Genomic DNA, 25,994 nt, shown 5'->3' with positions numbered 1-25,994 from the left:
TATGCTTTTATAGGTACTTAGTATTGAACTACAACGTGAGGAGGTAACCATTTTGTTAATTGTAAACCGCAATATTGATTTAAAACGGGTGTATTGACATCTGCAGAACTGAAGAGCCTCTCTGTAAAAAGCAGCAGATTGTCATTTACATGTTTTTTATTTTTGAAAAGTGGCTACATGACATTTCAGAACTCTACATGATTTATTCAAATAATCACAACCAAGTTCAGGGATGTGGGCGGGGATAGGGGGTGGGTGAAAACAGGAATTTTTGGAGCACATGAGCTTCACTTGCGGTATCCAACTTTATTCAAAAGTTGTATTTTGATTGATTCCTGCTTGTTTGAGTAAAGTAATGATGACAAGTTGAATTTGTCATATTTTCTTCCTCTTCTCTCCCCAGTGAGGCTCAGAACACAAAGAAGAAGGCCCCCCCTCGCCTGTTCTGTGACATCTGTGACTGTTTTGACCTCCATGACACAGAGGACTGCCCCACTCAGGCACAGGAGCCAGACTCCCCACCCCACACCACCTACCACGGCTCCAGGGGTGATGAGCGGCCTTACTGCGTTATCTGTGAGGTGTTCGGCCATGACACAGAGGCCTGCAACGATGACCAGACTTTCTGAGGTCCCCTGGAGCCTCCTGGGGCCTCCAGGATCCTTCTGCACAATCAGCACATGTTTGCACATCATGTCAGCTGCTTCTGGATGGGTTTTAATGTGCGCGCTGTAAACTGGGGCTGGATCTCTGTACAATCTCTTCACTATGTTTTGGTTTGCTGATTGAGAGTTTGTGTGACTGGGAGCATACTGTGTGATCAGTCATCGCTGAAGTGTCTTTCCTATCATTAATTTATAAATATCTGGGGATTGCACAGCCTGTTGGGGTCACAAAGAACATTTAGTACAAGGTGATTGTAAGTTGATGGGCGTTATAGTTTATTTTTTTATGCCTGTAAAAGTACTTTTAAGATTTGCTAAAGAACAACAGCACTGTTGACATGGATATGACACTGTGGAGGAACTGCTGCTGATCAATAGGATATAATCAGATCTGTAAGCACTCAACTGAAGCTCTTGGTTCCTCTCGACCGGCCTTTCCAAAAATGTTTTGCAATGACATCATTTCTGTATGAAGTATTAATGTATTGAAATAAATGGAATTTATGTATAAATTTGATTTTCCCTCTTCTCGTGCTCAATATTTGATTACCAGTCACTACATGTATCTGCTCCATTTAAAAGAAAAAACTAAAAAAAACATGGTCACATTTATATAGCGGCATGGCAGCGGCACAGAATTCACAACATAGGAACTTGTTTTGGTGCAACATAAAACAATGAACATTGATAAAACAACCTATATAAAGTCAGAAAGCAAAACAATTAAAATCTGCTATGGGAATAAAATAACAATAGGCTATAGGATATAAAAAGTAATAGAAAAAAAGGCTTACTATGTACACACATTTACAGTTAAATTTGCATATGTAGTGCAGAAAGTGAAAAGTGCAGTGAGTGAATTATGGTTCAAATGTTCATGAGTCCAATGGCAGAGGGAAAGAAACTTCTTATGGAGGGAGGTCTGGTCCGGATGGACCATAGCCTCATGCCTGAGGGGAGTGGCTCAAATAGTCCGTGTCCAGGGTGAGAAGGGTCGGTTGTAATTCGACCTCTGTCCTGCAGAGATGGAAGTCTGCAGCCGATCACTTTCTCAGCAGAGCACACAATGCGCTGTAGTTTCTGTTTGTCCCTGGCTGTGGCTCCAGTGTACCACACGGTGATGGAGGAGGTGAGTGCCAGGTTGATGGTGTCGTCCACAGACCTATTAGCTCTGTAGGCGAACAGCAGGAGGTCCAGCAGGGGAGAGGTGAAGGACTTGAGGTGGGGGAGGACCAGGCACTCAAATTACTACATAGGACCAGGCACTCAAATTACTACATGACTACAGACGTCGGCACCACAGGCCTGTAGCCAGTGATCCGGGGCTTCTTGGGGACAGGGACAATGATGGATGACTTGAAGCAGGCTGGGACATGGCATGACTTCAGGGAGGTGTTAAAAATGCCAGTGAAGACGGGGGCCAGCTCACCTGCACAGCTGCTGGCGTGACACCGTCTGGCCCAGCAGCTATTCGGGGGTTGGATTCCCGAAATAGTCTGCTTACATCCTGCTCCTGACCTGTGAGAGTGGTGGGGGAGGTGGGGAAGACCGGGGTTGGGTTGGTAGAGGTGGCCACAGTGGGGGCGTCAAATCTGCAGTAGAAGGTGCAGAGTTGCTGTTTTCTGCGGATGGGGGGGCTCTGGGCTTGTAGTTGATGAGAAGCCGGAGCCCACTTCACACAGCGGGGTTGTTGTTTGAGAACTGCTACAGACGCATACTGAACTGAGACCTAGCTCTCTATTTATCTCTATCACCGGCCCTGGGCGCTGCCGCCTCCTGCTGCCACAACTGCCTCAGTTTTAGTGTAAATCAGGGTTTGTCATTGTTGAAGGTGTCCAGTCAGCCATTAACACACACAATCACGCACCAGATGTTCGCAGACACTGGGGGAGTCAGGCTAAGTGTCTTGCCCAAGGACACAACAGCAGTATTCCATTGAGATCGCACCGCCAACCTGTGGGCCAGTGGATCTGACCGCTTTACCAGGAGAGAGCGGGATTTGAACTCAGAAGATGAGAACTCTACCACTGCAGGGGAGCATTTATTTAATCAACACATCTGGTTCAGAGCGCCAGGCCCAGTTCCTCAGAGGCCTCGGCTGCAGACCGCCAATGGTCCAGCTGCACACACAGCTCCACAGTGAGGGGCTCCTGGGGGCCCCACTTACTGGCCTCATCCACCTCCTTCAGCAATTTAGCTTTTCCTGCCACACAAGAGAAGCTTCAGTTAGGTTGGTTTTACAGTATGATGATAAAGAAATAGCAAATCTGTCCAGACAAGTGTTGCTGCGATAGCATCTATGTATGTGAACTGAAATAGACTGTAAAACTGATCATGAGACTGAACCTTTGGCAGTGGTGGTCTTCTTCCCGGAAGATCCTCTCCTTAAGTCCTCTTTCGCCTTCTTTCCTACATCCTGCGTGTGAGCAGAGCCTCTCTAAAAAAAAAAAAGTTGATAAAAGTTCTTATCAGCTGTGCTCACAAATAGTTTAGAATGAGTTGGAGGGCTGCAAAGTTGGACATATCCCCTGCTAAAGAAGATTTAAAATTCTGATATTTAACCTGCTTATGGTCAATATTTCTGTAATTACTCGTTCCAGCGCAACATCTTTTCTGACAGCTCAAAGGTGAAATGGCAAAAAAAAAAGTGCATTATGAGCCACATCGGCATAAATGGAGACCGCATCGTGCCAGTAGAATAATATTCAGCTTATGGAAGTTAATAACAATGAGCATGTTCAATATCATGTGCATTGTCAACATATTTCATTCCAAAAATACAACTTGGCCCAGAATTGCTGCCTTCTGCCCTCCATCTCAAATACTGCAATGCAAACATAACATATTACACATGACTTCCAGTGAACCTGCCTTTTCCATGGTGTTGGCTGGTGGTGCCTCTGATCCCTGAAGTCCAAAGTCACAGCACAGCGCCACCTTGTGTCCCCTGAGCAGCAGACTGTGGAGGGGCACATGCACTGACCCCAGCACTCTCCTGATGGGCAGGTCCTGCACCAGCTCTTCAGGGGCCCTTTTCTTCTGGTTTTTGGTGTTGCCTTTGGTGGAAGCAGCTTTGTTTGGAGTCTGAAAGAGACCGAGAATGTGAGGCTGATATGGCTGAAGTACAAAAGCAGTGGCCCAAACAATGACTGCAGTAAGAGTAAAAAGGATTTGGAGAAACTACTGTGTCCGGACATAACATTGGAGTTGTAATGTAAAGTGAGTGTAATGTGAAGGACAAAACAAAATGAAACAAAGTTATTTTGAAAGGATTGACACAAAACTGAGGGAAACATCTATCTGGAGGTGGAGAAGAAGCACAAATGGTCAAATTAAGGCTGCACGATATTAGAGTACTGCAATAACAATATTCTGAAATGTTAAGACACTTTTTGACACAATCATTTCTGTAACATTGATACAGAAATCTACACGCCTTTATTTATTTATTAGTCACACTGTCAAAATAAAAAAAAACTTGAGAATACATCAAGGCTAATTAAGACAAAGAGTACAAGTTTGTTGTAGTATTATTTATTTTATGGGCTGAAATTGCATCAATATTTTTCCAATATGTTGTGCAGCCCTGGTTCAATCATTTCATACTGTCATTATAAAGCTCTTGTTACTTGTAGATTTACCAACATTTAAACTTAAGCAAGATAATGTTACATAGTACAATATATTTGTATATATATATATTTGAAACCAGTATTATTCAAACTATTCTTTTCTTAGAATGACAAGAACGAGAAGTTTACGTATCTCACAGTAAAATACTAATCCAGGGGTTCCCAAGCTTTTCAGGCCAAGACCCCTAAAATACAACATTCTTTCTAAATAGGTTTACTTGAATATATTTGAGTAGTTTATTATGTAATCTGACCCAATTTCCCTCAAACTGACTGTAAAAAAAAAAAAAGATGTAATACATCATAGGTCAAATAACACATTAAGCCATTCAAATAAGTGGAGTTATTCTTTGATCTCTCCAGCGCCTTTAACACCATCCAGCCGCTGCTCCTGAGGGACAAGCTGGAGATGGCTGGTGTGGAGTATGACCTGGCAGAGTGGATCCTGGACTACCTCACAGACCGACCCCAGTTTGTGAGAGCCCGGAACTGTGTGTCTGACACTCGGACCTGCAGTGTGGGGGCGCCCCAGGGCACCTGGCTAAACTCACGTCTATGCTGGACCATGAGTCTCACGGTGAGACTCATGGTCCAGCATAGACGTGAGTGCAGGACACTCTGTCCCCTGCAGGACACACTGTCCGCTCTGGAGAGCAGCTTCAGTGACAGACTGATCCACCCTCGCTGTGTGAAGGAGAGGTTTCGCAGGTCTTTCCTTCCTGCTGCTGTCAGACTTTACAATGAACACTGTTAGCCCTGAACATGTGTGATTCAGCTTCATAATCATGTGCAATACTGTAACATAATGTCAATCATCCCTGGTGCAATCTTGTTTGTCCAAATAACAGCTGTAAATAAAAGTGCTATTATTATTTAGATTATACGTTTTTTTCCCCTCTAAATTATCTGTTTATTGATTATTATACTTCTGTGCATAATCTGTGTTGCAACACTGGAATTTCTCCATTGTGGGACAAATAAAGGTTATCGTATCTTATCTTATAAACACCAATTAAACAAGATTTTACAGAACTTAAAATTATCTCAGACGCACTTCAATTTGCAGTGGAGGTCCCAGATCAGTTATTTGGGGGGTCCCAGTCTGGTAGATCCACAAACACACATGTGGAGCGAAGCAAACTCTCATGAACCCTCAAGCACCCGATGGAGAGCGTTGTACCACAAGCGCACTGCTTACCTTGTACCTTGTTTGTACTAAATCACCAAAAGTGGATTTAGTGTTTAGTCCCACTTTAACATCTGTAAGATGATAAAATAGTGATAATACAAATGCACTTACATATCTCCCCTTTGCTCTTTTGGCTTCTTTTGTGACGTTTTGAGAGGCTGCAGGCCAGGACAGGATCTAAGCACACAGAACACGCACACATTTATGTCAGGTTTGAGTTTAATTCAGCGGTGAGCGAGGGAGCAGACCTTCTCCTCCTCCACGCGCACACACATGCCCCGGCTCAGGAAGCTCTTGAGCGCTCTCAGATCGGACACACTGTGGTGGTGGGTCTGGCAGAAGTCCATGCACTCGGACCAGGGCAGCTTGGACGAGCTGTGGGTGGAGCCTGAGCAGACGAAGGAAACTATATAGTTTAACAAAAGCAGGAAAAACATGTTCAATCATCTTCAATAAAACTCTGTAATCAAACATCTGAATATGGTTTTCAGTGTTTAAGGGGCTTGTTTATGTATAACGGCACTGTTTAGCCCCCGTATAGATATGTTTTAAATGCAGTTTTTAGGGTGAAAATGAGCTTCTTGCATGTAAATATATGTTTCATTCTCCATACGTTGTCATGCTAATGTTTGTTAGCTTTACTGTGACTCTGCTCTGGTCTCTGAAAGTTGTGTAAAGCTCTTATAAACCCATTGCGGTGAACAATTAGCATTAGGTAAGAAATACAAGTTGAATTGCTATAGAGTTTTAAATGAACTAGTTCTGTTTTTCACGTTCTAAGAAGGTAAAAAAATTAGGACAGCGCTTATCGTGAACTAATATCCTGAACATAAATAACAGACTATTAATGTATGAAATTGAATTGAGGCTGCAACAATGATCTAGCTGATTGTGACAAGTCAACTATAAAAAATAATTTGATCATTGTAATCGATACAGACTCTAAAACACACATGAAAAGACCTTTTATAACAAAGTCAGTGGTGTAATTGTCAAAAAAGTATCAATTCTTTCTCTATTTTCACCAAGAATACATTTTATTCATAAATATTCTCAATCTAGAAGTCTTCAGTTGACATATTTCCACATTTGTTTGGTTGATAGTCTCAATATACAAAATAAATCATTTTTAACTACTCAAATTAATGCAGCCATACTTTTATTTGAAAAAAATTATAATCTAATTCTTTCCTCTAAAGTCTGCCTCTGCTTCAAATCATATTCTTTTACTGACAGAGGTTCAGCTGTGGAAGACTTCATTAAAAACACAAAAGCTGATCATGGATCATTTGATTAAAACTGTGATTACACTGAGACATTACCCTGAGTTCCAGAGCAGACTCCGCAGACTCCTGGGCCCTCTCTGAGCGACTCGGGCTCCTGGGGGTTCTTCTCCTCAGGGTTCTTCTCCTCTGGGTTCTTCTCCTCTGGGTTCTTCTCCATTTATGATAGAAATGCACAACAGCATGAACAATATGGCTCCTGCACCACTCAAAAGTTTTCCCACAGAACAACAAGGTCAACATCCAACAAACCTAACAAAGCTAAAAGGAAAACTACATTCACTTACAAATCTATTACAAAACTTCCAACACATTTTAAATCATGCAAAGTCTTTAATCTTTTTGCATGGAAATACAGCAATTATTTTGAACAGAACAGAAGTGCCAACCTGCAAGTCCAGAGCAGAGCCAGGGAGGAACAGGTACGAGACGTGGTACGAGAAGGCCAGCAGAGGATAGTCCGAGCTCCGCGGAGGTTCTGGAAGTCCTCTGAGCCGACCCACGTGCACCGTGACCCGGGCACGCTCCGGCTCGGCGCCTGCAGCACAAGCAGCACCACACCTACGTTTACTCTCATATGTCATGTATTTGTACTTAGCAGTGTCCAGATATTTTTCATCTTATTAGGCCCGAGCGCCACAAGCTGGCGAGAGGCCTATTAGTCTCGTAAGGCCGTGCGAAGCACGGCTGCGAAAGTGCGCACGTAGTGCGCACGAAATCGAGCGCGAAGCGCTCGCCCACTTCCAAACACTCACTAACGCACTCCTCCACTCATGCACGCCCCGTGCATACTAATTAGTAGTAGGAAAATGGAACATTACCGTTGTAAACGGGCGAAGCCCGTGCAAAAGTGCGCACTAAACGAGCACTTCGCGGTCGTCATCCCCATATAAAGCACTCATTTGCGCTAAGTAGCTCACAAATACGTTCCCCATCTCTTGCATGTTCCGTGCATATAAGCATGTAATGCAAAAATTGAACATTATTACTGTATAGAGGGCCAAAAACACAAAGTGGGCGGAGCCCACTCAAAATTAACGAAAGTACCCGTCAGTGACCAGGGACCCACACCATGAGGTAGGAAAGCTTTCCGAAAATGTATAGTTTATGATATTTGAAAAATGGGAAACATTGTTTTCGCATCGGAATATTTAGGCCCGAGCCCCAGCAGGGCGGAGGGCCTATTGCTCCCGCAACGCTGCCAAAGGCAGCGTTGCAACTGTCTGACCAAACATGCGGGCACAGCCCGCATGTTTGGTACCCCGTCGCCCCTGGCCAGTACAGTGAACTAGCCCATGCCGAAGGCATGGATCATGCATACTTGCTCCTGCTATGACAGAAATAGTAAACAATGAGTGAATGGGCGTAGTCCATTCACTCATTGTTGACAACAGCAGCGCGAAGCGCTGCATTCCTCCAAAAACCCTCCTGGCATCGTCCTGTACACGAGAGTCCATGCTGCAGGCATGGGCCATGCTTGTATCTGCTCAAATCAATGGAAGTCTATGGGGAGTGGGCGGGGCATCCCGACGGAATAGGGAGTGACGAGCGCGTAAGCGCTCGTAATGATGATTCCACCCCATGGCGGCATCGGGAAGGCTTAGAGCTTTCAAACGATGTATCATTTGTTGTTATAGTGGAAACGGCTATATTGTTTTTGCTCAAAATATTATTATTATTTTTTTTATTATTATTTTTCTTGTTCTTCTGCTTTTTGAGCTCTAATTTGACCCCCTGAACATGCTCAAAAACTCACCAAACTTTGCCCAAAATTCAGAATCGGCGAAAAATTTTATTTTTTCTGGGCCATTTTTTTTTTCGTTAAAAAATGGCGCGACAGCGCCACCGACAAAAGTCAAAATACATTGCGCCTATGGGAGACGCCCCGAGGTCAACTTTGGCATAAAGCTACAAAATTCGGGACACGCATTCCTCTCGTGAGGACAAAAAAAAAATATATATTGTGGCCACGCCCCCAGACTTACCCTATGGCCGCCATCTTCCTTTGAAAATGAAAACACGCTGTGTTAGCCATTTTGTTCAGGTCAAACTTTGACGAACTCCTCCTCTTTACAGACAGGGGGGACAACACGTACAATACACATTAATATACAGATAAAATGAACAAGACAGAAGAAGTAGAGAGAATTAAAGCCGCAAGGGGCATCCAACGGCCCTCGCGGGCCGCCGGCCTTCCGACTCTGCGCTTTCGACTTGATAAAGATGGCGCCCTTATTGTGTGTTGAATTAAAAAATAACTTGACAGACGGCGACACATTGGACATGGCCAATCCAGTGCAAATCAACACAAGTGTCAGTCAAATGTGCTGCTCCGCCGCACAGAGACTGTAGCACTTAGAATATAAATATGGATAACTTTTGATGCCCCGCTTGTGTAAATGATATTTCCCAAAGTAAAGCTTGATCGGGCTATTGCCCACGGAGGAGATTGTTAAAGTGTGAAGTGTAAAAATGTGGTGATTTGAGCGATTCTGCGATTTTCCCATAAGGATAACATGGGATGTTTCTGTCATTGCTACGGTTACGCCGTACAAAATATGACTTTGGCTCTCATACTTTTATGATCAGGATGGCAAATTAGAATTTTGTTCAAAATATCATGTCATTTGGAAAAACTCTATTGTTTCTAGGCCACTCTGAAGGCCAAATAGTCAGAATTCTGGGAAACGTTTGCGGCTCCGTCGCACAGAAACTGTAAATGTTATCCTTAAATTTTGATAACTTTAGATACCCCACTTGTCTAGAGGACGTACACCGATTTTGAGGTTGGTGGGCAAAACGCACTAGGAGGAGTTCGTTAAAGTGTGAAGCGTAAAAATGTGGTCATTTTAGAGATTTCGCAGTTTTTCCATTTCTGACATATATTTGCGGGTCCGCCACACAGAGACCGTAGCACATAGAATCAAAATATGGATAAGTTTTGATGCCCCGCTTGTGTAGATGATATTCACCAAATATGAACTTGATCGGACAATCGCCCTAGGAGGAGTTCGTTAAAGTGTGAAGCGTAAAAATGTGGTGATTTGAGCGATTCTACGATTTTCCCATAAGGATAACATGGGATTTTTCTGTCATCGCTACGGTTACGCCGTACAAAATATGACTTTGGCTCTCATACTTTTATGATCGGGATGGCAAATTAGAATTTTGTTCAAAATATCATGTCATTTGGAAAAACTCTTTTGTTTATAGGCCACTCTGAAGGCCAAATAGTCAGAATTCTGGGAAACGTTTGCGGCTCCGTCGCACAGAGACCGTAAAAGCTATCCTTAAAATTTGGATAACTTTAGATGCCCCACTTGTCTAGAGGACGTACACCGATTTTGAGGTCGGTGGGCAAAACGCACTAGGAGGAGTTCGTTAAAGTGTGAAAAAGAAAAATGTGGATATTCGAGAGATTTAGCGGTTTTCCCATAGGGATAACATGGGAGGTTTATGTCATCGCTACGACTACGCCGTAAAAATTAAGGCATTTGTCTGATTGGCTTTTTTGATCGCGACGCCAAAATAGAATTTTGGGTAAAGTTTAGAAAATTTTGGTAAAACTAATTTTTGACCTTCAATGTTAATTTAAAGGTCACTCTGTAGGGGGCGCTATCGCGGCCATTTCAATTTTGTCAGCCTAAACTGGTCCAAACTAGAAAGTTTAACAACTGATTCAAATTTGGTCCTAATCGGACTGGTTTTGATCAAATGGGAGCAATTTTTAGATCTGCAATATTCCAAAATAAGTTGTCCAACTTTGCGGCTGCGCCGCACACAGACCGTAAAAGGCATCTCAAAAAATTGGATAACTTTAGATGCCCCACTTGTCCAGAGGACGTCCGCCGATTTTGAAGTCGGTGGGCAAAACGCCCTAGGAGGAGTTCGTCAAAGTTTGACGTAAACAAAATGGCTAACTCAGCTTGTTTTCATTTTCAAAGGAAGATGGCGGCCATAGGGTAAGTCTGGGGGCGTGGCCACAATAATATTTTTTTTTTGTCCTCACGAGAGGAATGCGTGTCCCGAATTTCGTAGCTTTACGCCAAAGTTGACCTCGGGGCGTCTCCCATAGGCGCAATGTATTTTGACTTTTGTCGGTGGCGCTGTTGCGCCATTTTTTAACGAAAAAAAAAATGGCCCAGAAAAAATCAAATTTTTCGCCGATTCTGAATTTTGGGCAAAGTTTGGTGAGTTTTTGAGCATGTTCAGGGGGTCAAATTAGAGTTCAAAGCGCTGAAGAAGAACAAGAAAAATAAAAAAAATAATAATATTTTGAGCAAAAACAATATAGCCGTTTCCACTATAACAACAAATTATACATCGTTTGAAAGCTCTAAGCCTTCCCGATGCCGCCATGGGGTGGAATCATCATTACGAGCGCTTACGCGCTCGTCACTCCCTATTCCGTCGGGATGCCCCGCCCACTCCCCATAGACTTCCATTGATTTGAGCAGATACAAGCATGGCCCATGCCTGCGGCATGGATTATCGCGTACGGGACGATGCCAGGAGGGTTTTTGGAGGAATGCAGCGCTTCGCGCTGCTGTTGTCAACAATGAGTGAATGGACTACGCCCATTCACTCATTGTTTACTATTTCTGTCATAGCAGGAGCAAGTATGCATGATCCATGCCTTCGGCATGGGCTAGTTCACTGTACTTGCCAGGGGCGACGGGGTACCAAACAGACAGTCAAGGTCAGACAGTTGCAACGCTGCCTTCGGCAGCGTTGCGGGAGCAATAGGCCCTCCGCCCTGCTGGGGCTCGGGCCTAAAAAGATGGGGATGTAACAGGGGGTAGAAGAGTAGGCAATGGGGTAGAGGAGGCTAGGGGTAGGGGAGGTCATAGGCTTGGGTGAAGAGGTATGTTTTTAGGCGGGATTTGAATGTTTGCTTGCCCTAGACAAGTGGGGCATCTAAAGTTATCCAAATTTTAAGGATAACTTTTACGGTCTCTGTGCGACGGAGCCGCAAACTTTTCCCTGAATTCTGACTATTTGGCCTTCAGAGTGGCCTATAAACAATAGAGTTTTTCCAAATGACATGACATTTTGCACTAAATTCAAATATGCCATCCTGATCATACAAGTATGAGAGCCAAAGTCATATTTTGTATGGCGTAACCGTAGCGATGACAGAAACATCCCATGTTATCCTTATGGGAAAATCGCAAAATCGCTCAAATCACCACATTTTTACGCTTCACACTTTGACAAACTCCTCCTAGGGCGATTGTCCGATCAAACTCATATTTGGGGAAAATCATCTACACAAACGGGGCATCAAAAGTTATCCATATTTTGATTTTAAGTGGTACGGTCTCTGTGCCGTGGAGCTGCAAATATACTGTCACAAATGGGAAAAACGCCAAATCCTTGAAATGTTCACATTTACGCTTCACACTTTAACAAACTCCTCCTAGTGCGTTTGGCCCACCGATCTCAAAATCGGTGTACCTCCTCTATACAAGTGGGGCATCTAAAGTTATTCAAATTTTATGGATAACATTTACGGTCTCTGTGCAGCTGAGCCGCAAACTTTTCGCAGAATTTGGACTGTTTGGCCTTCGGAGTGGCCTATAAACAAGAGTTTTTCCAAATGACATGACATTTTGCACACAATTCTCATTTGCCATCCCCAAATTAAAAGTATGGGAGCCAAAGTCATATTTGGTAAAGCGTAGCCGTAGCGATGACAGAAACATCCCATGTTATCCCTATGGGGAAACCGCAAAATCTCTAAAATGACCACATTTTTACACTTCACACTTTAACAAACTCCTCCTAGGGTGAATACCCGATCAAGTTCATATTTGGGGAAAATAATCGACACAAGCGGAGCATCAAAAGTTATCCATATTTTTATTTTAAGTACTAGGGTCTCTGTGCGGTAGAGCCGCAAATATATGTCACAAATGGGAAAAACGCCAAATCCTTGAAATGTTCACATTTATGCTTCACTCTTTAACAAACTCCTCTGTGGGCAATAGCTCGATCAAGCTCATATTTTGGGAAAATAATCTACACAAGTGGAGCATCAAAAGTTATCCATATTTTTATTCCAAGTGTCACGGTCTCTGTGTGCTGGAGCCGCACATTTGACCGACATTTGTGTTCATTTGCACTGGTTAAGCACAGCATTGTACATGTACAATGTGTCACTGTCTTAGTTCCTAGACAATGAGGGCGTTAGCGCCATCTCTGTAAAATGCAGAGAGCAGAGTCGGAAGGCCGGCGGCCCGTGAGGGCCGTTGGATGCCGCTTGCGGCTTTAATTTTTATTATTAGGCCCGAGCGCCACAAGCTGGCGAGAGGCCTATTAATCTCGTAAGGCCGTGCAAAGCACGGCTGCGAAAGTGCGCACGTAGTGCGCACGAAATCGAGCGCAAAGCGCTCGCCCACTTCCAAACACTCACTAACGCACTCCTTCACTCATGCACGCCCCGTGCATACTAATTAGTAGTAGGAAAATGGAACATTACCGTTGTAAACGGGCGAAGCCCGTGCAAAAGTGCGCACTAAACGAGCACTTTACATTGAGATGACGACCGCTTCGCGGTCGTCATCCCCATTTAAAGCATTCATTTGCGCTAAGTAGCTCACGAATACGTTCCCCATCTCTTGCATGTTCCGTGCATATAAGCATGTAATGCAAAAATTGAACATTATTACTGTATAGAGGGCCAAAAACACAAAGTGGGCGGAGCCCACTCAAAATTAACGAAAGTACCCGTCAGTGACCAGGGACCCACACCATGAGGTAGGAAAGCGCGAGCGCTTTCCGAAAATGTATAGTTTATGATATTTGAAAAATGGGAAACATTGTTTTCGCATCGGAATATTATTCTTTCTTCTTCTTTCTTCTCGGGACCAACCCCCCTATTTTTCACCCAGTGAACATTGACGAAAAGTCACAAAAATTTGCACACCTCTAAAAATCGTGCCTCTCTACATTCTGGCTATTTCCCTTTTCTAAAATAAAAAAATTGGCGCGTCAGCGCCCCCAAATGTACCAAAAATGCATTGAGAGATGGGAAATGACCCCAAAAAAATCTGATCGTAGAATCATGAAATTTGGCGCAGAGGTAGATGGTGACAAGAGAAGTAAAAAATATTATTACGGCAACGCCGTCCGCCCAACCAAATGTCGGCCATATTGCTTCAAAAATGGCTAAACATGACTTTGGAGTTTTTCCAAACTTTTACGAACTCCTCCCAGGGCGTTGGCCCTAAAAAGCTGAAATTTGGTGAAAATGCTACTGAGGAGTGGGACATCAAAAGTTATCCAAATTACATTGATACCTGTCACGGTCTCTGTGCGGCGAAGCCGCAATCTGCAGCAAGAATTTCAGAAATCTCCCAAATTTTACATTTCTGCCGTTTGCGCAGATAAAGTCCGAATTGCGTCATATTAAAATCAGTTGTTAAACTCTTTGCCCTAAACCTACTTGAAGTGAAATAAATTAATTTGGAGCCACAGCGCCCCCTACAGATTTTATATGGAGGTTAAATTTTTAGTTTTGCAAAATTATATGAAATTTGACACACAACTCAATTTTAGAATCCCCATCAAAAAAGTCAATGAGACCCATGTCATAATTGTTATGGCGTTGCCGTAACGATGACCGAAACCTTCCATGTTATTCCAATGGGGAAATCGCCAGAACATGTTTACACTTATGACTTTCACAAACTCCTCTTAGGGCGTCAGCCCTATTAACCTGAAATTTGGTGAGACTCATCTTCAGGGGTGGACCATCAAAAGGTATCCACATTTTTATTCAAAGAGTCACGGTGTCTGTGCGGCAAAGCCGCACATTTTGCCAAGAATTCAAAATAAAATAGCTTTTTGATGGTAAAACAAAGGGGAGAAGATGTGACAGCGTCACAGATTCAGCAGTAGGCGTAATAAAAGGACAATTGGGGCGCGTTAGCGCCCCCTCCTCTTGCGGCGTGGCGGCGGCGTATCGAGGGCCGATCATTGCCGCTTGTGGCTATATTTCTTTCTTCTTCTTCTTCTTCTTCTTCTTCTCGGGACCAACCCCCCCATTTTTCACCCAGTGAACATTGACGAAAAGTCACAAAAATTTGCACACCTCTAAAAATCGTGCCTCTCTACATTCTGGCTATTTCCCTTTTCTAAAATAAAATAATTGGCGCGTCAGCGCCCCCAAATGTACCAAAAATGCATTGAGGGATGGGAAATGACCCAAAAAAAATCTGATCGTAGAATCATGAAATTTGGCGCAGAGGTAGATGGTGACAAGAGAAGTAAAAAATATTATTACGGCAACGCCGTCTGCCCAACCAAATGTCGGCCATATTGCTTCAAAAATGGCTAAACATGACTTCGGAGTTTTTCCAAACGTCGTACTTTTACAAACTCCTCCCAGGGCGTTGGCCCTAAAAAGCTGAAATTTGGTGAAAATGCTACTGAGGAGTGGGACATCAAAATTTATCCAAATTACATTGATACCTCTCACGGTCTCTGAGCGGCGAAGCCGCAAACTGTAGCTAGAATTTCAGAAATCTCCCATATTTAAAATTTCTGCCGTTTGCGCAGATAAAGTCCGAATTGCGTCAAATTAGAATCAGTTGTTAAACTCTTTGCCCTAAACCTACTTGAAGTGAAATAAATTTATTTGGCGCCACAGCGCCCCCTACAGATTTTATATGGAGGTTGAATGTTTAGTTTTGCGAAATTATCTGAAATTTGACACACAACTCAATTTTGGCATCCCCATCAAAAAAGTCAGTGAGACCCATGTCATAATTGTTATGGCTTTGCTGTAGCGATGACCAAAACCTTCCATGTTATTCCAATGGGGAAATCGCCAGAACATGTTTACACTTTAGACTTTCACAAACTCCTCCCAGGGCGTTAGCCCTATTAACCTGAAATTTGGTGAGACTCATCTTCAGGGGTGGACCATCAAAAGGTATCCACATTTTTATTCAAAGAGTCACGGTGTCTGTGCGGCAAAGCCGCACATTTTGCCAAGAATTCAAAATAAAATTGCTTTTTGATGGTAAAACAAAGGGGAGAAGATGTGACAGCGTCACAGATTCAGCAGTAGGCGTAATAAAAGGACAATTGGGGCGCGTTAGCGCCCCCTCCTCTTGCGGCGTGGCGGCGGCGTAGCGAGGGCCGATCATTGCCGCTTGCGGCTATATTTTTTCTTGTTCTTCTGCTTTTTGAGCTCTATTTTGACCCCCTGAACATGCTCAAAAACTCATCAAACTTTGCCCAAAATTCAGAATCGGCGAAAAATTAGATTTTTTCTGGGCCATTTTTTTTTACGTAAAAAAATGGCGCGACAGCGCCACCGACAAAAGTCAAAATACATTGCGCCTATGGGAGACGCCCCGAGGTCAACTTTGCCGTAGAGCTACGAAATTCGGGACACGCTCTTGAGGACAAAAAAAATATATTATTGTGGCCACGCCCCCAGACTTACCCTATGCCCGCCATCTTCCTTTGAAAATGAAAACAAGCTGAGTTAGCCATTTTGTTCACGTCAAACTTTGACGAACTCCTCTTAGGGCGTTTTGCCTACCGACTTCAAAATCGGTGTACGTTCTCTGGACAAGTGGGGCATCTAAAGTTATCCAAATTTTTGGTATACCTTTTACGGTCTGTGTGCGGCGCAGCCGCAAAGTTGGACCACTTATTTTGGGATATTGCTAATCTAAAAATTGCTCCCATTTGATCAAAACGAGTCCGATTAGGACCAAATTTGAATCAGTTGTTAAACTTTCTAGTTTGGACCAGTTTATGGTGACAAAATTCAAATGGGCGCGATAGCGCCCCCTACAGAGTGACCTTTAAATTAACATTGAAGGTCAAAAATTAGTTTTACCAAAATGTTCTAAACTATACCCAAAATTCTATTTTGCCGTCCCGATCAAAAAAGCCAATCAGACAAATGTCTTAATTTTTACGGCGTAGTCGTAGCGATGACAGAAACCTCCCATGTTATCCCTATGGGAAAACGGCAAAATCTCTCAAATATCCACATTTTTATGTTTCACACTTTAACGAAGTCCTCCTAGTGCGTTTTGCCCACCAACCTCAAAATTGGTGTACGTCCTCTAGACAAGTGGGGCATCTAAAGTTATCCAAATTTTAAGGATAGCTTTTACGGTCTCTGTGCGACGGAGCCGCAAACTTTTCCCAGAATTCTGACTATTTGGCCTTCAGAGTGGCCTATAAACAAAAGAGTTTTTCCAAATGACATGATATTTTGAACAAAATTCTAATTTGCCATCCTGATCATAAAAGTATGAGAGCCAAAGTCATATTTTGTACGGCGTAACCGTAGCGTCGACAGAAACATCCCATGTTATCCTTATGGGAAAATCGCAGAATCGCTCAAATCACCACATTTTTACGCTTCACACTTTAACAAACTCCTCCTAGGGCGATTGTCCGATCAAGTTCATATTTGGAGAATATCATCTACTCAAGCGAGGCATCAAAAGTTATCCATATTTTGATTCTAAGTGCTACGGTCTCTGTGTGGCGGACCTGCAAATATATGTCAGAAATGGGAAAACAGCGGAATCTCTAAAATGACCACATTTTTACACTTCACACTTTAACGAACTCCTCCCAGGGCGATTGCCCGATCAAGCTCATATTTGGGGAAAATCATCTACACAAGCGGGGCATCAAAAGTCAGTCATATTTTGATTTTAAGTGGTACGGTCTCTGTGCCGTGGAGCTGCAAATATACTGTCACAAATGGGAAAACGCCAAATCTTTGAAATGTTCAAATTTACGCTTCACACTTTAACAAACTCCTCCGTGGGCAATTGCCCGATCAAGCTTCACTTTGGGAAATATCATCTACACAAGCGGGGCATTAAAAGTTATCCATATTTATATTCTAAGTGCTACGGTCTCTGTGCGGCGGAGCAGCAAATTTGACTGACATTTGTGTTCATTTGCACTGGATTGGCCATGTCCAATGTGTCGCCGTCTGTCAACTTCTTTTTTGATTCAACACACAATAAGGGCGCCATCTTTATCAAGTCGAAAGCGCAGAGTCGGAAGGCCGGCGGCCCGCGAGGGCCGTTGGATGCCGCTTGCGGCTTTAATCTTTCTTCTTCTTCTTCTTCTTCTTCTTCTTCTTCTTCTTCTTCTTCTTCTTCTTCTTCTTCTTCTTCTTCTTCTTCTTCTTCTTCTTCTTCTTCTTCTTCTTCTTCTTCTTCTTCTTCTTCTTCTTCTTCTTCTTCTTCTCGGGACCAACCCCCCTATTTTTCACCCAGTGAACATTGACGAAAAGTCACAAAAATTTGCACACCTCTAAAAATCGTGCCTCTCTACATTCTGGCTATTTCCCTTTTCTAAAATAAAAAAATTGGCGCGTCAGCGCCCCCAAATGTACCAAAAATGCATTGAGAGATGGGAAATGACCCAAAAAAAATCTGATCGTAGAATCATGAAATTTGGCGCAGAGGTAGATGGTGACAAGAGAAGTAAAAAATATTATTACGGCAACGCCGTCCGCCCAACCAAATGTCGGCCATATTGCTTCAAAAATGGCTAAACATGACTTCGGAGTTTTTCCAAAAGTCGTACTTTTACGAACTCCTCCCAGGGCGTTGGCCCTAAAAAGCAGAAATTTGGTGAAAATGCTACTGAGGAGTGGGACATCAAAAGTTATCTAAATAACATTGATAACTGTCACGGTCTCTGTGCGGCGAAGCCGCAAACTGTAGCAAGAATTTCAGAAATCTCCCAAATTTTACATTTCTGCCGTTTGCGCAGATAAAGTCCGAATTGTGTCAAATTAGAATCAGTTGATAAACTCTTTGCCCTAAACCTACTTGAAGTGACATAAATTAATTTGGAGCCACAGCGCCCCCTACAGATTTTATATGGAGGTTAAATATTTAGTTTTGCGAAATTATATGAAATTTGACACACAACTCAATTTTGGCATCCCCATCAAAAAAGTCAATGAGACCCATGTCATAATTGTTATGGCTTTGCCGTAACGATGACCGAAACCTTCCATGTTATTCCAATGGGGAAATCGCCAGAACATGTTTATACTTTAGACTTTCACGAACTCCTCTTAGGGCGTTAGACATATTAACCTGAAATTTGGTGAGACTCATCTTCAGGTGTGCACCATCAAAAGTTATCCACATTTTTATGCTAAGAGTCACGGTGTCTGTGCGGCAAAGCCGCACATTTTGCCAAGAATTCAAAATAAAATTGCTTTTTGATGGTAAAACAAAGGGGAGAGGATGTGACAGTGTCACAGATTCAGCAGTAGGCGTAATAAAAGGACAATTGGGGCGCGTTAGCGCCCCCTCCTCTTGCGACGTGGCGGCGGCGTGGCGAGGGCCGATCATTGCCGCTTGCGGCTATATTTTAAGTGATGTATTCTGTATAGTCCGTTCCGTCTCAAGTTTTTATCTTCAATTTGTCTGGTAAAGTTACTTCAGATGACTTAAACCTTGTGTGCTCTGAACATAGATTCAGTCTGTTATTTGAATGATGGTTTTGTTTGACCTTTTTCCATCAAATCATGACTTTCACAGTGATTGGAATGTCCCTGCATGGCTGTAAATGTGTTATAAGTAACACTCTCTGATAAACATTTAGTCTAATAGTAAAACAAAAAAATAGTATTATCAAACGTCAACACAGATTTATTTAAAATGTCAAAAGTTTGATTTTATAAAGCTGGTCACATAATACTAATCTATTAGTTTGTGTCAACTAAGGATATTACCAGATTATAAAATAGTCATGCTACAATCCCGGCGGACATACTAATTTTTCCCCTCCATCCCTTGTTGTGAAATGGGAGGTTTTGTCTATAAGAGTTTTTGTTTATAAGAATTCTTCTATTAAGAGTGTTTTTTAAACTGCCTATAATCTGTTATCTGTCCTTTTCCTCTGTATCTACTGCAGTGTATCAATGAAATTTCCCCATGTGTGGACAATAAAGAATCTTATCTTATCTTATAATTATAATCAAAAAGATCTGCTCCCAATATTTATAAAATTTAGAACATGACGAGTTTATTAAATTGAATCAATTATTTTTCACTATTTAGGCTGTACAGAAGTTTGTGTAAAACGGCCCAGACATGAATGAGATAACTGTACTGCTGTGCCAGGTTCCTGAGCGGGCTTTACGGGCAGATGACAGTCGGTTGAATCATTTGGAGGAAAATAAGAAGGTCAAATCTGTGCTTGGAAGGAGCTGATCAAGACATGCAAACTAAACAAACATGTTCAAATCCTCAAATAGTTGTCTTATGACCGGGGTTTTGTGCCAAATAGATCTGAGATTCAACGTCTGGATTACAACAGGTATAATGTTTTTTTCACCAGATTGTAAAAGATAATCACATGGAAAGCTTTGATATGTTGAAAGAACCCTTTGGTTTGGAGAAACAAGACTTTTATAAGAATTTACAAATAAAATGAGATAATGAGTTATTATGCCCAAGAAATTAAACAAAGTAATGACCATTGTAACCATTTGACTGAATTTTTATCAAGGCTTATACACCAGAACTTTCAAGGGGAATAATATCTAAAGTGTATCAATGCATTACTAATCTGTATAAGTATAAAGGCCATTCCAAATTTTGATATAAATATGTGGCCACTAAAAGAATAAAGTCATTACATTTCAACATTAACGTAGTACATGAGATTAAAGTCAAAGCATGAAAAAGTCCTAAATACATTAAAACAAATTATAAAACGAGACAACCTGTGTTTAACTCATCTTGACAGTAAAAAGAAAAAAAAATTCAACCAGGAAAAAAGTGTTCCGTGAAAAATGACATGGGCAGTTACGCTTAGCAGTGAGAGGAACTCTCCCCAAATACTATTTACTGAATGATTTTCTGCTCTACACTTTGCACTTGAGACAGTATAATATATTTACTCTAAACATGTATGAATATTACATTTTAAAAAGCTTAAATGTACATGGTTCAAGACCAACGCATCTTCAAATGAGTAAGTGTAATTTACAAAACCTGAATAATCCAGGACCTTGTAAATCAAAGAAACAGTCCATTTCTTTGTTGCAAAAAAAACACGCCCTGTAATTAACGTAGGAACATTACACAACTAACTGACAAACGGTGAATCGGATCTGAACTGTAAATAAACAGAAGTAAATTGTTTTTTCATAACCTCAGTAAGTGGTGCCAATAATCAACTCCAAAAACAAGACATCAGATTAATATGACAAGTTTGTGGAGACAATCCCAAACTAATAATCAAAAGGTTCAATGAATGTGGATTTCTATTTTGGAGATTTCTTTTTTTTTTCAATCACATTTTGATGTTAAGATTCATGTATTTGTCAAATTTGATTAATTATTACTGGATTGCTAGTTTTTTGGCCCGCAGGCTTTATTTGACAGGAAAGTCAGCGTGAAATGGGGGTGAGAGAGAAGGGAAGACATGCAGTAAATCGAGTCGAGATTCGCGTCATTATATGTATATTGTTTCTGTACATCCTTTTTAAATACATTTTGACTTACGGTACAAAAGGTACCGCAAAATATTTTGAGATCTGTATTTTACTTGAGCATTTTTTGAATACAGTATCAGTAGATGCTTTTTACTTTCTACTTCTTTACATTTGAGAGCAGATATCTGTACTTTCTATCGAACTGCCTTTTTGAAAAGAACTGAAAGATAAAAAGTACTTTCAGTGTGGTTTGAGGAGTTATTTTTTATTTTAAGTGACATCCAAAGTAAAAGTTTTGAGTCCTGGCTTTGAGCCTCCAAAATGTATCAGGTACATATAAAAAGTCTAGAAACATTGAAAAATTGATTGAATAAACAAATCAGGACAAGATTTTTACATTTGTACCTCTAAAATTAATAGTTTAAATATGTACTTCAGTATTTTTACTTAAGTATCTAAATGGAGTACTGCTTCCACCACGACAGATTAGTCAGAAATATCTTGAAAGCAGTGAAATATTATACGCCACTAAAGCAACTGAACCTAACTCATTTATATTGCAGTGTAATTTAGTTGTTCAAAGGTGGTGAACTTTGACCTGTGAGGACGGCCATCCCTCTGAAGGCCTTTCTCGCTCCTGGTCTGACCCACTCCGAGTCCAGATGGGACAGCTGTGGCAGGGCGTCCAGGGTCAGTCCGGGGTACAAGGAGCCCAGGGCGCACGGGTTCCCCTCCAGCAGCAGGCTTCTGAGGCAGGGCAGAGAGGACAGCACCCCCAACAGGACCCGCTGCTCCTCAAAGTCACAGGAGGAGAGGTCCAGACAGAGCAGCTCCGGCCTGGGACACAGGAGGACTCTCAGTCACTGTTTTTCAACTGCACAGGTCATATGCTACTGCTGCTACAACGGGGGTCTTGTCGTCAAGGTGAAATGCAGAGGCGTTGACTCTAGTCTATAGTGTATTATGGGCCCTGTGCCAGCCTCTCTTCAGCAGGACGACCCAAGGCAAAGCAGACACGCAGAGACGGAGAGTGCGAGTGATGAATGAGGCTGCTTAATCAACCTGGGCGACCTAAGAAAACTAAAAACCTAAAGACCCTGAACCTTAGAGCGGGAGCGACATGCTACTGCTAGATCTGCGATTTTTTTTGTCCTCATCGAAAAATGCCATTCATTTCTATACGGCACAATCAAAGCGTTTCCCGTAGATACGGGCAACTTCAAAGTGACATGAGTTCAGATGTCCTGATCAAACTTTGAGAAGCCTGTGTGGTGTTCGAGAGCCACTGGGACGTCCAGGGGAGAGGGGGGCCAGCAGCTCATGTTATAAGCTTCAAATAATAATCATAATTTTACTATTAACATCAATCAATCATATTTACCATTGACAGGCAATTATGTCAAAATAAAAAATATAAAGAAATTGTTATTTTAAAAATGTCTTATGTTCTGCCTCATTTCTGAAAACACTGATGTAAAGTTGAGATGAGTTTTTGGACAGAACCACTGTCCAAATCAAGTACTTTTATATATCATAAAAGTCACAGATGGAACTTTTTCATATGAACGCACTCTGTATAAACGAGTCCCTGTCACTGACTTTGAAGGTGCACTGTGTTTCCTGGTGGAGGGTCCACCACCTACTCTCCTCCATGGAGATAGTGTTGCCTTGTACAGTACAGTAAGTACAGTTTACACAGAAGACCTGAGGACCCTTTTTTATTAAATGGAACAAGAATATCTACCATATACTTTGGTGCAGGAGCATTTAATGTCTTGAGCTCCAGAAGTAATATTTAGAAGTCAATTGCAGTGAAGAAATGATAAAACTGGTGTAATGTGATCCATTTTCCTAGTAGCATTTATATTTGGAACAGCTGCAGCTGCATCTTATGGACTTTTTGCTGAGAACAAAAAGAATTAAATCAATACAAATATTTTATCCAAGTCTTGTTTAGTAAGATAGTGTTTAATGGCTAGAGAAACTTCAGAGTGGAAAATTACACAGGATGGTGACGACATCATAAGTGAATTAAGGCCATATTCATGTGCATATAACTGATGTAAATAAGAGTGTTTACTTACCATTAGTAGTAGTATTAGTATTATTTAGTCTTATGCTAGCTATTATTATTTTATTTTATTTTATTTTATTTTATTATTATTTAATTTTTATCTTTGTCTTTTTATTTTATTTATTTATTTTTCCTCCATTCCCTATTAAGATATAAGAAGAGTTTTGTTAATAAGAGTTTTTGTGTTGTTTATAAGAGTTCTTCTATTAAGAGTTTTTTTTTTCAAACTTCCTATAAGTTATCTGTCCTTTCCTCTGTATCTACTGCGTTGTAACACTGAAATTTCCCCATGTGTGGACAACAAAGGATTATCTTATCTTATCTTCAGGCCTAGTTCTTTTAGTCTAATCTTTTCCCATTTAAAAACTAAATGAAATGACAAAAGTAAAGAGGAAACAATGTGCAATGACACAGTTCATCATTGAGTCATTATAGATGAGTCATTATAAAACAGAACTACTTCCTTATGAAAATGAACTGACATTGATTGACCCTGGCTCACGGTGTTCTCAGCATTCCATCTGCAGCTGCTGACAAACCGGTATTTTCAATGATCATCAAAGTGAAGTAATCATACCTTTATTAACCCTGCATGCCCCACACTTTGAGAAAGGCCAAACATCCAGGAAATTTCAACATTTATTACCTTCTCATAAAGACGTTTAAATGAGTCTCGATAGAGATAGAGCTGTTAAGTTACTTATATCAAACCAAACTTTATGATAAGCTCCAATCATTGTAGATTTATTTAGAGAAAAATAGTGTCAATAGGGTCTGAGTGAATTCTATATGTCAGTTTGCTGTTTCGATTTCTGTGGAATTCAAACTTTTTAGGAGAAACTCATGATAGAATTATAAATAGTGTTTGATTCTCATCAGCTTCTCTCGTGGAGCTTTGAACACACAAAGGAATGACCCTTTGGACATGGGCAGGTGGTCTCTCTATGCTTCAGGAGGGATGACATAAAGGACTGACCAGTGCGCTCCGGTCAGGCTGCACACGTCCAGAGGAGAGCCCAGCGGGTTGGCGGCCAGGCCTAGGTAGAGCAGCCGTGGAGGAGGCCCAGAGGTCAAGGAGCACAGGGAAGTCAGACGGTTTTTTCGCAGTTCCAGCTCCTGAAGAACACGTGGGACAGAGACAGTGATCAGACTCTGCAGTTCAGCTGTTCGATTATTACAACTTCTATAACTAAGAAACATATGTTACTGTATTTACTCACTTCACTAATAAACACAGTAAAGAACGTTTGTGTCAAATGACCAAAAAAATAAAAAAATAATCAGATTTTCCTCAATTATACACTTCATATGTTAGTATTCTTCTATCTGGAAGCCTTCTGTTACCATATATGTATATCTATATATTCATAGCATGTATACTTATGGTTGATAATGTATTTAGTCAGGACTAAAAATGGGGAATCTGTGTTTCAGTTTAAGCAGCTCAAATCTGGAACAGTCTTCCTGAAGATGTGAGACAGGTTCTACTCTGTATGTTCAAATCCAAGCTAAAAACAGTTTAGTTTAGCTGTGCATATGACTGAAAGGATCTTATTTTCACTCTTCTCTTTTATGTATTAATCTGTTTTGTGATTTGAATGCATTTTTTCCTGTTATATATCGTTTTACTAGTAGACTAATTGAAAAAATAATCACTGACCAGTCGATTACTAAACTAAGTACTTGTTGCAGCCCGACTGTGCTGACAATCACTTTTTCATTGACTTGAGCTGATGTCAAAATGTCCAAAGAGCTGAATGTGACTCTGAATGTGCAGATCCAAGCAAAGGGCTCATGATGAGTGTGAGTGTGAGCACCTTGAGCGAGCGTGGCAGCAGGGGAGCAGGGACCTCCTGGAGCTGGTTGGCACTCAGCACCAGCCGCTCCAGGTTGGACAGTTTCAGTAGCCTGCCATCGAGCACTGACACCTGGACAAATGATATATATTCACACGGTTACACTTCCACACAAGCGCGAGAAGGAGCAGACGGTGTAACTCACGCCCTTGTCCATGAGTCTGAGTGAAGTGAAGTGCTGGTACACGGTGCTTTTGCTGAGCCGTTTGAGGCTGAGCACTGCCCGCCTCCTCAGCGCCGCGGCCTGTGGGCTCCAGTCGGGCTCCTGGTGCCAAGGAGAGGCCGGGCAGTCCAGAAGGTCCAGCAGGGCCTGAGTGTCCTCCGCAGCACTCTGCTTCTGTAAGAAAATACACAGATATTGGAACATTGGGTATGAGAGACACGAGCAGTAACTCTTGAGGCAGATGTTTTCAGAGCACCAGGATCAGGACTGACTTAAATACTTGTTACTGTGGCTGTCAAGGAGCACATTACTACCAGTTATTGATAAATACTGGACTGAGGTTAAGGGGTCACTGCCAACTGTCTTCAACATGGACATTCCATTTGACTTTATGTTTTACAAAACATATTGATGGATACCAGTGTAATGTACTGCAGCTAAAAAAGTGATAGCAAGAAAATGGATGACAAGGATGGAGCCGACTGTCAAGGACTGGAAAATGTCAATTTTCACAATAAATGATCAAATTGGCAAATTCAGCGAACATTAGGACAAATGGGACAAATACATTTGGGACATATGCCATCGTTTTTGAAGACTATTATTCTTGTTTTTGTCTTTACACTCTTGTGTCTTGTTCATTTGTTGTTTTTGTTTGTTTTGGTATAAAAAGG

At 41.7% G+C, this 25,994-nt stretch overlaps 2 protein-coding genes across 5 annotated transcripts in view; one reads left to right on the top strand and one right to left on the bottom strand.

Annotated features, from left to right (window-relative positions):
• Positions 1 to 1,180, top strand: part of clip1a (CAP-GLY domain containing linker protein 1a) — a 30,261-nt gene extending 29,081 nt beyond the window's left edge. For all 4 annotated transcript variants that reach the window (XM_072433737.1, XM_072433739.1, XM_072433738.1 and 1 more), the window contains one exon: positions 404 to 1,180. In XM_072433737.1, the coding sequence (XP_072289838.1) occupies positions 404 to 629 (226 nt within the window). In that variant the 3' untranslated portion in view covers positions 630 to 1,180. The remainder of the gene's footprint in view (positions 1 to 403) is intronic.
• Positions 1,181 to 2,698: 1,518 nt separating this feature from the next.
• Positions 2,699 to 25,994, bottom strand: part of LOC140347478 (leucine-rich repeat-containing protein 43-like) — a 24,130-nt gene continuing 834 nt past the window's right edge. Inside the window, exons 2-13 of the mRNA XM_072433915.1 lie at positions 25,303 to 25,494; positions 25,119 to 25,229; positions 24,278 to 24,417; positions 21,826 to 22,064; positions 7,159 to 7,307; positions 6,809 to 6,920; positions 5,735 to 5,874; positions 5,598 to 5,663; positions 5,503 to 5,512; positions 3,537 to 3,814; positions 3,012 to 3,102; positions 2,699 to 2,868 (exon numbers count right to left, since the gene is read on the bottom strand). Coding sequence (XP_072290016.1) covers positions 2,729 to 2,868; positions 3,012 to 3,102; positions 3,537 to 3,814; positions 5,503 to 5,512; positions 5,598 to 5,663; positions 5,735 to 5,874; positions 6,809 to 6,920; positions 7,159 to 7,307; positions 21,826 to 22,064; positions 24,278 to 24,417; positions 25,119 to 25,229; positions 25,303 to 25,494 — 1,668 coding nt within the window. The 3' untranslated portion in view covers positions 2,699 to 2,728. The remainder of the gene's footprint in view (positions 2,869 to 3,011; positions 3,103 to 3,536; positions 3,815 to 5,502; positions 5,513 to 5,597; positions 5,664 to 5,734; positions 5,875 to 6,808; positions 6,921 to 7,158; positions 7,308 to 21,825; positions 22,065 to 24,277; positions 24,418 to 25,118; positions 25,230 to 25,302; positions 25,495 to 25,994) is intronic.

Source organism: Eucyclogobius newberryi, unplaced genomic scaffold (genome assembly GCF_026437365.1).
Source record: "Eucyclogobius newberryi isolate DKJ021-1_F unplaced genomic scaffold, fEucNew1.0.hap1 SCAF_6, whole genome shotgun sequence".
NCBI classification, from domain to species: domain Eukaryota; kingdom Metazoa; phylum Chordata; class Actinopteri; order Gobiiformes; family Gobiidae; genus Eucyclogobius; species Eucyclogobius newberryi.
Note: the sequence above shows the minus strand (reverse complement) of the source record. Positions and strands in the feature narration are given on the sequence as shown.